Source organism: Nilaparvata lugens, chromosome 7 (genome assembly GCF_014356525.2).
Source record: "Nilaparvata lugens isolate BPH chromosome 7, ASM1435652v1, whole genome shotgun sequence".
NCBI classification, from domain to species: Eukaryota; Metazoa; Arthropoda; class Insecta; order Hemiptera; family Delphacidae; genus Nilaparvata; species Nilaparvata lugens.
In genome coordinates this window covers 14,311,011-14,322,554 of record NC_052510.1, presented here as the reverse complement: position 1 = coordinate 14,322,554, position 11,544 = coordinate 14,311,011, and the positions used below count along the sequence as shown (strand labels likewise).

Sequence of the window (11,544 nt, the reverse complement as noted above, 5' to 3'; positions counted from 1 at the left end):
ATATAGTTCGTGTGCAAACATCATGTACCGGTACGCTATAGTGAGGTCCAGGTTATAATGACAGTATTTGATCAACTTTGGTTTTGCTATCCTTGTCTATCATTCGACAAAGCCGGTGGTACTATCCTTTTCTAGGTCTACAAGGATGCCAAGTATGTTTTTGATGGTGTAGAAATAAAATTAAATTATGCAGAGAATCGGCATCACTATTTTTCTATCTTTATTCACTGTCATTATATCGTGGACTTCGCTATAGTTAGAAAATAATCCGCTAGGTCGCATACATGTGCTCTTTCCCAACATTCTATTTCTAAAATTATCCGCTAGATAGCATAAAAATTAATTTATTCTTCATAACAGCTGATTGTTATTTCACATTCACAATGCTGTTGTTGACGTTGATTGCATTGTTAAATGTTGAGATATATAGAATTCCGTCAATCAATATCAAAATTTCATTAATAGTCAACTCATCTTGAGTTTTTTCGTTTTCTTATACAATTTATTGGAAAGTAAATAGTTATGATAAAAATGTTGATGCTATTATGCTGGCATTGTAATCTTGAGTAGGGCAGAGTGAGAGAGAGCAAACTTGCGACTTGATGGTGAAGTGAAGTAGCGGCAGCAATTCTTGTTTGTTGTAGGCGTAAACGTAAACTTTGTTTGTTTTTCTCAATTAAGCGTATACTTTTTCAAATTAACATGTTGTGTGTCTATTTTCCTGGATGCAGTTTATGCTAGTGTGACATTTATTCGTAGTAATTTTATCCAACTTAGCTTTGATTATTAAAAATGTTGGTTACTGAAAAGGGCGATGAACTCTTTTCCAGTTTAGTAAGTTTTCAATCATCTGGATTAGAAAGCAATGGACATTACAATTTTGGAAATGGATCAAATGGTTCTTTGAATCAATTCAGTGTTGGTAAGTTGTAAACACTTGAAAATTATTATTTACTTTTAAGAAAGCACATGAGATAGATTACAGTATGACTAACCTCTCAATTTCCTTTCTCCATCTTTTACTAAGTTTTATCTTCTCTGTCATATTCCGGTAAGCTATCTAAATTAAAGATTGAAATGCTATCTGAATTTTTAGTAAGGATAAAATTTGTTTTAATTTAAAAGTATTCAATTGCCTAATGACTACAAATTAGCCAAACGACATGATATATTATTATAAATGTATGATACGTAGTAGAAGACTATAATCAGATCATCGCGAGAATTTTTAGGTTATGAAGCTTTAAGATATAATGTTTTAAAAAGAGCTCTCAAGCTTAATCTGGGTTAAATCGATAATTATTCCTGCATATAAATTATAGATCTATTCATCAGACATTTTACGTTCTGAAAGAATAATTTTCAGCAAACCAAAAGAAATAATGTTTGACCCGATCATTTTGTCTTGTATATTGTTTTAATGTTTGATTTTATAATTTATCAAGACCAGGAAGAGGAATCAAGCAAACAAAACAAGTAAGTTAGTACCCTGATTATAATTGTGTGTCACCTATACGGGTGAACGAAGTGAAAGTAATGGCAAACTGTAGCCTTTTTTTCTGCAATTCATAACCGTAATTCTTATTAGCATTTGCCACTACCAGGTTCCAAGGGTCTAGGTACTTTTTATTTACATAAGATTGATGATAAAGTGCATAACCACTTGAATTCAAGCTTAAGCATTCTCTTCTTTCCTTAGTATAGTCTACTCTCTCGAAAATAATCTCTAAAATCATGCTTCTCTTAAAAAACCTCTAACATAAAAACAACCTTTTACTAGTGCCCTTGATACTCCTTTGTTTTCCGCGGTCATCTCTCATATTTTACCCGTTCCGATTATTTAAAACCCACCTAAAGCTGTAGTCCACTCATCGTCGCTCAAGCCTAGAGCTCATGTGGGCATCACTCTAAACAAGTACAATTTGGTTGCTAGAGATATGTCTCGCTTTTCTACTAATATTTTTATAGGCCTAATAATTATTATTGGCAGGTTGAAGGATTTGTTACGAAGCAGATCTGCTGGTCTCATTATTGGCTGAAGAGACTATTGGTCAATTGAACCACTGATTTGAGGCTAACGTTTTATGTTTGAATATAAACAGAAAAACTACAGGATTTTAAGTTGACTGAGGTTGGTGGATCTTTTGGCAATACCAGACAAAGGTTTGAAAAGATTGTTTAGATGAAGCATGCTTTCTGGGAGTCAGAATTATAAACAGATTACGAAGGGGGCGTTCTACCACAGGTGCTGTTCATAACTTGGTAAAGTCCATGCTTAGCGGCTGACCAAGAACTTCGACTGTGTTTCTCACTGTATATTAAAACTTGAGAGATATGGAATACAAGGTGTGGCCCTTAAGTTGTTGAAGGATTATCTGGCTCATCGTAGACAGGTGGTGTCAATTGTTGGTGCCGAGTCGGATGCTCGTGATTCATGCTGAATCCCCTTAATTAATCCTCAGGATTCCATCTGGGACATCTCCTCTTCCTCATCGACCTCAGGCTGGATGGAAGTGCCCTCCTATTCACAGATGACACAACCCTAGTTGCCAGAGATAGGGATGTTGTTATGGCAAGACACAAAATCTAGTCGAACTCTATGGCAGAATCCAACAATTTTCGGGGAATGCAGTGTGAGGCTGCTTGGATTTATTATGGATGCCACATTGATATTTGCAGAAGGAAAAGATCTCTTAGAGGGCACTTCGTGAGAATCTTGTGAGACTGGCACTCTACTCCCTGGATGAAGAGGCAATACAATATTTCTGAGATTTATAACTGTCCTCCCATCTTAATATTTTGTTTTTGTTATAAAGTTTTTCATTTTTACGCAATCTGTCGATCAAGTACTGGATGGAGAATACTGAATTAACTTGATAAATGTTGAGAGGAAATCGTATTTATAATCTGTACAATACCAGAAACCAAGGAGTTCATCTGCTGTGCCCGCAACATAGAAAAGCCAAATTAGTCAAGGGATCCCTTTACAATGGGTTTTATAAAAGTTTTAAACTTTTCTGTTTGGAAACAGTTCATTACGCACATTGAACTCTTCAAGAGTAGAATAATGTAAAAAATAATAGATGCATCACCATGTAACATACAGGAAAGTTCAGGCTGTTAGAGTGAACGAACTCTTTTAATTATTGTGTTACATCGGAGTAACATCACAACGCTTCATCGGAGAGAGCAAGTGCACTCCTACAACACTCGGAGAAGGACAGATTTGAATGTGCAAGGTCTATTTCCCTGTGCTGGCACTGAAGATGTTTAACCACTTGCCAGAGCCGGTGAGGATGCGTCCGGTGAACATCTTCAGGTCCTCCTTGTCCAAGTGGCTGACTGAAAAGAATCTGTATTATAAGTGTGATGTGTTTGACCAGTGTTTTTTTCTTCATGTTGAAATATACTGACGCGATCTATTCAGGAATGGCCTGGTCTTTGATCGAAAGTGGTTATTGTTGTGATCGGCTTTTGAAGACTTCGAGAAAACTCCTTTGTATGTTTTGATTTCTTCCACCTTTTGGGTATTATACTAAATTTTTATCTATTCAAATCCCTGACATGTTATATTATATCATCAAGATTTGCTTGATTTTGTAGTGTTTTATGAAGAACTAAACGAGACGCTATGAGGCGAGCGAAGCGAGCCTGCCTGTTAGTTGTTCAAAATGCACTGGTTAATAACTCTTCGACTTGGTACAGAATGACAAGTGTATCAAATTTGTGTGACAGTCTTTGATACACTAGTAAACCCTCGTTGTTCGTTTCTGTATCATGTAACTTCTTGAAAACATAGTGTATGCTATCCTATTGATAAGCTGTGAAACACTGTTCTAGTTAATGAACTATCTCTTCTCAGTAGGAGTAAATACCTTTTAAAAAGTGGGATTCAACCTTCAGAACTGAGAGATTGTAAAGCATCGATGCGAAGATAACACAGTAGAACATGTAAAGGCTATTAAATTTAATTATTGGTTATCACTCGTCTGTTGATTGCTAGTAATTTACATGCTTGTTATCATTTCTAATCTATTTATCCAAGTACTACATGTCACTTACGTACTGAACTTTTGAATCATGGATATAGAGGTGCTTTCGTATCTCTAATTGATTTATGAGTTCTTGCAAATGAAATTTAGAAAGAAAAGCACCATTGTTCTGGTTTTAGAATCTCTACAATCTAAGATTTTTCTGAGTACGGTAGTTATAAAGGTGATATTGAGGTAGTTATCCATACTGAATAACTTCTAGAACTGGGCACATTGCATGTGCAATGAATATAAAATAAATAATAATACTAATAAAATAATAGATAATTATAATACAGGTAATAAATAATACTGAATACTAACAGAACTGAATAACAACTAATCCCGGTTGCACAAAAGCCTGTTAAATTTTAATCATGATTAAATCCAAGAAACCAATCACAGAAGGCAATTTTGGAAAGAAGGCTTCTCTGATTGGTTCTCTTGGAATTAATCACGGTAAAATTTAACAGACTTGTGCAACGGACACAGAGACTTTTTTATTTAGATTCAATATTCATAAAATCTGTGATTTCTTTCCCATACAGTATTTAAATTCTAATTATTTGTATCAGTATATTATTACATTATTGCTATTAAATGCTAAAACATATCTTGGATCTATATACAATTTTGTAGCGCATACTTACAATCTAAAAAAAATCTACATAGAGGGCATGTTAAATTATGTTATCAATAAATAATAGTATTTCATTAAAATTAATTTTGCTCCGTAATTTTCAATCCTATTGTAGTTAATTAATTTTATTTACTGAGACTAATTTATGTTTGCCACCACTAAGTAGGATATAAGTATTGGTCTTCATGAGTGACTAACTTTGAAAATTGGACTTTTACTTCAAGTCCAAGTGGATGACCGTATACATCCAACAACAACAATATTATTCAACATCATATTTAAATATATTAATTAACTACAATAGGATTGAAAATTACGGAGCATAATTAATTTTAATGAAATACTATTATTTAAATATGATGTTGAATAATATTGTTGTTGTTGGATTTATAATCCACTTGTACTTGAAATAAAAGTCCAATTTTCAAAGTTAGTCACACATGAAGACCAATACTTATATTCAACTTAGTGGTGGCAAACATAAATTAGTCTCAGTAAATAAAATTATATAACGTAGGATCTTTTACTGTCATTAATGCATTCGAAATGTAAACATAAAATTTACTACTATAGCCTAGTTATGAATGTGAAAACAAATCTAATAATAAGAAACATATTAGGAGGAAATTTGACTGTGTAGGTGACAGTAAATTTGATGTGCTAACACGTTTGAAAGCTAGTGGCACTGACACTTCCGTGTATGAAATTAAATTAGCTAAACTAACGGTGTTTCAGGCAACAATCATATTGTATTTAGTGTCAATTATTATTATCCATGATTACTGAAACTATTTGGAAAGTGTTAACAGTGTGTTTCTACAGCTTACGTTAGACATTTGTGGGTAACAGATAAGAAATGTTAGATTCAACACTTGACAGAGATTTTGTTGAAATTGTCCTTGTCATGTAAACAGTATTTTTTTTGCTACAGCATTTTATTGTTGAATGTTTAGTGCCAGTTTAGTTATAGATTGATAAATTAAACAATTTTTACATTTCAATAATGCTGTATATTTTGTGATTTTGAAACAATACTGCGATCAAAGGAACTCACGGATTAAATTTATCTACCCTTCCACCACTCGTAGACGTAGGCTATCATCCAGCTGAGTTTATATGATGAAAAATCCAGTAATAATCACAATCTTCTTCTTCTGGCATTACAGCTCGATGTGAGCTTTAGCCTCTCGCACAAGAGCCCTCCACACATCACGGTCACACATGCCTTTCGTCTCCATGCCACAATTCCCATCCTCCGGAAATCATCCTCCACTTCATTACTCCATCGTTTGCTTGGCCTCTCTTGTCGTCTTCTACCCTCATTCTGGGCCTTATAAACTGCTTTTGGCATTCGATGGTCCGCCATTCTCTCTACATGACCAGCCCAGCGCAATCTTTGCGATTTGATGAATCGTACCACACCCTCACCTTTTAGAATTCCATTTATTTCATCGTAATAATCACAATATTAATAATAAATAATCACAGTACTATAGGTATCATATTTGGATAAACATATTAAACATAATTTCAACAATTATTTACTACTTATGACTGTACGTACAAGTGACGGTCCATGATTAATTAATTCATAATCAAAACATTACATTTTTGGGTAAAAATATTGAACTTTCTGGCCCAATGGATGCGAAAATAATCATAATAAAATTCTAATAGATTAATAAATAAATATAGTAGCTCAAATTATTTTAAAAAATCAAATTCAGTGAAAAACTTGTAGCTACATAGCTACTAGCGCATTAAAATAAAATGTAAAAATTAAATGAAACGAAAAACTCTTGTACCTACTGTAATGAGAATGACTTCAAACTTTCATTAACAACAACGCTTCCAATAGAACCATGCTGACTGATTGACATGAACTTCAGTATAGCAACTTAGATTCATTGATGTGAGCAGTGAGCAACATTGCATGTGGCGGCGTATCATGAGCATTCCTTTCTATCAATACCTGATTCTCCACTCTCAGGTAGGCAGGCGGCCGCGGTAAGCGCATACGTAGTAAACACTTGTTTAGAAGCCGGCCGGTGAACCCCTAAACGGTCCACGCGATTTGTTTCAACGTGTGCTGATACTAAATATGTAATTATTTGATAGTGATGTTGGTTTTGTGTGACATTTACATTCTACAACTAAACGATAACATGATGTTGATTTTTAATCCAGTTTTTTGTTTTATCAAAATGTAAAGTTTCTCATTCACTAAATTTGAAATTAATCCTTGAACTGACGAGCTACGTGTCTGTCTGTATATAATGTGACGATTCATATTTTTTCTAATCTAATTTTGTAATTTGTTTGTTGGGGATTGCCACAATCTATAAAAATGTTTTAATTATTTCAAGATATATTCTGAATTATCATAATTAATGTCAATTCTGGGGATAATGTATGTACAGTGTTGAGGATGTTATCTAGTGTCAAGAAAAGTCTCTTTTTCCCCAGAAAGATAGGCTAATCAATATTCCTGAAAGTTTTTTTTCATTATTGAAATACATTAGTGGTGATTCTAAAAAAACTGTAACTCAATTTCTAGTCACAATCTTCAGGTACTATGTACTATACTTTATGTTAAAAAATTGTGAAACTGAAAGAGTGTTTTTGCTTACCTGTGTCAGCTTTGTGAATATGTATATCAACTCTCCAACGTTACCAAATTTACTCCAAATAATGTGTACTAACAAAATATGATCTGCGAACTAAAATTAAGCCAGTTTATTAGGTAATAGATTATCTGAAATTTGTGAATTTGCCACTGGGATTAGTATATTGTGATTGAGAACTTAATAATGATGGAGCATCAATATAAGACTGGCAACTGTTTGGATAATGTGATTTTGGATTTATCTTACTGTTTGGGGGATGAGTTCGGTGAGTTTACAATCAATTTACGGTTTTTTTTGAGCTGAGGCTCAAAATATGTATGATAGAATAGTTATAATGTGGAAGTTGTTTGAATTCCATATATCAATATATTTTTTCAGTCAATAAAGGCTCTATATAATACAAATTTTATGAAAATCCAAGTAACCCTTAACAAGTAAGTGAATGCCAATTCTACAATATAGAATATTATCTTGAATTTACATAAAAGTGGTATTATAAAGAGCCTTTATTGACTGAAAAAATATTGATATATAAAATTCAACCAACTTTCACATTATAACTATTCTATCGTGCATATTTCATTATAATTATATAATTTTTTCTCGTGTAGTGTAAAATGTTGCAGCAAATAATATGTTATTATCAATAGTCTATTGTCAGGGGTATACCTGAAATGTAAATCAACCAAAAATAATATATATTACAAGTAGTGGTCATCGAATCATCATTGATGACTTGCAACATTTTAAGAGTCATTGATAAGAGTCGAAGAAACATGAACATAGAAAGAAAGAGTCGAAGAAACATAGAGTCAAAGAATAAAGACATAGAGGCAAAGAATAAAGTCATAGAGGCAAAGACATCGAGTCGAAGAAACTTCTAAACATAGAAGTTTGACGATTGTGATTCACTACTATATTGCATTATCATTCAATAATATCTGCAATATTTTATTTATATCGTCCACTTTTATATAGTCTGTTCTTCCAATAACATACATAATATCCTCCCTATTCCTATCCTACTCTTCCAAATTACTACCGTATCCTTCTAAGTGCCCCTCACTTTTTTGTCATTTCCAAATGTTAATTACTGTTATTGTTGCTTGCCTTTTGAGTTGGATAGGTTGAACATATTAGTTCTATTGTTTGGAATTGTGATTCTTGAATGTATAATTGTATGAATTCTAAAACAAACATTGACGTTCAAATTCTTTTCAATATAGGTTTTGAAAAGTATTGATAATTTGTCTAGTGATCGAATAGAATTGCTTAATTGTTTGTTCAAATATTGGCATAGCACTAACATTGTAGTGATGTGGGATGTCAAAAGAACAGTCAAGTCAAGTGTTCGATTCCCACCCGCCTGGTGTTTATCTTATCATCCCTTATCTGATTTATTGCCATTCAAAAAGAGGCGTGCAGCCCATGCTGCCATAATCAGCAACAAAAAATGCTCTCATACACGGCAACCGTTTCAAAATAACTCACCTTCGACCCCTTGCGAATGAATACTGTAGAACTCTATATAGGTATAGTTCTATGATTAATGAAGGAGAAAGCCGCCTCCACCGCTCTATTACCGAATCTGGAGCTGTCAATCGTAATCGGGTCACCATTTTGTTTTCACGCGAATTTGAACAATCTAATGAAGATTATGCTGGTAGCGTCGTCACTGCGTCGAGGTCAGTGAACTTGGAAATTTTAGGTGTGTGCGCACTGAAAACGAAAAATCGGACGTCATTCGGCAGGAAGGACGCTAACCAGTTGTAACAGCCTCATGTATACCTGTTTATACCATAATACCTGTATTTGGTCACTTGTGAGGAATGTAAATGACGAAGATTCCCTCTTCTAGTCTATATAGTCATTCCTGGATTCCATGTGTTGTAGTCACTTCGGGAACCAAAAAACTTAAACAAATGAACAGTTTATGTTTTAACAAGAGGTTGACTTCGGGAACTTGGAGCAGCCGAGCAGGAGATGGAGGGATGAAAGTGACTGAGAAATATTTTGTTAAAAATAAATTAATATTGAAGATCAGTTCCGGTGAAATGGGCATATTACTCACATCGGGTGGGTTGTAACGTCTTAGTAAGCAACAAGTATCTTCGAGTTGTTTTTTACTTGTTTGAAGTCAAAGACCTGGAAGAATTTCCATCGTAGAATTTCTACAATCTCATTCTATAATCTACATTTTATAGTTCAAAGTTATAGTAACAGACCTACTTTAAATCTTGAAGCTGGCCATCGCAATAATTCACCTCATTAGAATGATGGTCTTATGGGCACCTCATAAGAATCGGTATAATCGGAACTTGGAGAGTGAAAGAATGGATCATTTGTCTAACTACATATTTTATCCTTATGCATAATATTCTCCTATTCTAGTCTACAAAAACCACACCTCATAAGAATAGGTAACACCTCGTAGAATAGGTAAAGAATAGGTTTTTTATTCCCATTTAACCACAGATACCGTACTTTTTCATTTATATTAGATTGTATGATACCTCAAATGCCGCAAATTAATTTATTTTTTTAGTTCAAGTCACTTACAGTAGTTAAACTATTATTTTTGCTTATAATTTTCAATTTTTTATTTTATTAGTAATTTTTTTAGTAACTAGATTTTATATTGTATCTAGTGACAATAAAGTATAGTTATTATTTTTCTTATCGATTGTCAGAAGACTCCTCCATGCACACGGACTTGTCGTCCAAGCATGGAGTTATTCATTTACTATTCACTTTTTTGCATATTAATGTTACAATCTACACTATGTTTTTACACACTATGTAATGCATAAAGTTTTTAAATAAATTTAATTGAAAATCGAAACTTGGAAATTGAAAGGATGGACCATTTGTCTAGCTACATCCTCAAACATAATTCCCATTCTCTCCTGAATTAAATCTTTCTCACTGTAGAATATGATAAGATGACATTAGTAATGGTTCCAAACCACTAACCGCCGGATGGGATGTTGAAGGTCATTACAATCATTTAGTGGCGTTGACGACTTCATAAGCAGACACCCTATCAATGAGAGTTCTAACAGTTTAGCGCTCATCTTATTCGAGCGATTAGATACATGGTGCTAACTGCTGAGGCTGAGTCGATCTCTTCTCCATGTAATATTATTCTATCCCGCCCCAAACCCTAAGTATTATCTCTATTCATTTTTGTAGAAAAGCAAAAAAGGAAGGATTTTGAGAACTTTTGTTAAAAATGGTTTATCTTCCTCAAATAATAATAAAATAATATTATGCTCTATAAAGTAATCTATCATTATCGCATATTTCTTTTTTAATTGAGTTATCAATCTACCAATAAAAAATATCATTCTCATATGAAAATTAACTTTTATTCCAAATCTTCATACTAAAACTTGACAACAAAGAATAGTGCTCTAAGTATGAGGAAATTCTATATATTCTATTCTCAGTATTATAAACCTTCCAATAGTCATAGTGTTTTGTATTCATTTATATGTTTGTGTAATATTCTAGAACTAAGTGTACGTATTTCACACTTTCTTAGCATGTGTTCATACTTTTTAATATCTAGCACAGATATTCCACTTGATTTCTACATGGTCTATAGAAAGATTTTAGAAAGGTCTTTCTACAGACTTTGGATTACTATTCGTCCTACCATAGAATAACATATCTGTATAACTATTCCCTGGTTTTAATTCCTATGTTTCAAACAGCACCAATAGACAGTGATTCTACTGCTTCAGTGAATTCATCAATTAGGTCTACGTACTCGAAATTTCAAACAATCAATTTCATATTGGAGTACCCTGATGTAAGTAGGTTTCCCAACATTCGAGTATATTTATCTGTAACGATCAAATCTGCTTAATTTCGCCTGAATTATTCGACAAGAGAGGCGAGAAACTCACTGAACAGAGAAAATTATTTCGAATTCGGCGTCTGTAATGTTCTCTATTCATTCGACCGAAATAATAGGCTTGCTTCCAATGAGCCACGGTTTCTGTATTGCAGGTTGCAGCTACGTTCTATTGAAATGCTGCGAAGTTTTTCAGCGGTCTCTACTGTGTTGCAAATTACAAAACAATACAGTACTACCAGAGATTTGTTGTCTTTGTCATATTTTTTGCAGTTCGTTTCTCAATAAGATTTCATTTGTTGGCCTTGGTAGACACAGTTATCATGTGAAGTATTCGACTTGGAATAACCGGAGAGTATAAATTACCTTGTTTATTTTCTTGTAATA

The 11,544-nt window shown here is 33.4% G+C and overlaps 1 protein-coding gene across 3 annotated transcripts in view; it reads left to right on the top strand.

Moving 5' to 3' along the window:
* Window positions 1-424: 424 nt before the first annotated feature.
* Window positions 425-11,544, top strand: part of LOC111051034 (cyclic AMP-dependent transcription factor ATF-6 alpha) — a 38,646-nt gene continuing 27,526 nt past the window's right edge. The window contains exon 1 of one of the 3 annotated variants that reach the window (XR_005571743.1): window positions 425-922. Coding sequence is in view for 2 of the 3 variants with exons in the window: in XM_039432115.1 (XP_039288049.1) it covers window positions 793-922 (130 nt within the window). In the remaining variant the exon portion in view is untranslated. Of the gene's footprint in view, window positions 923-6,695; window positions 7,564-11,544 lie in introns of those variants that run through there. The other 2 variants (XM_039432115.1, XM_039432116.1) reach the window with 2 other exon arrangements.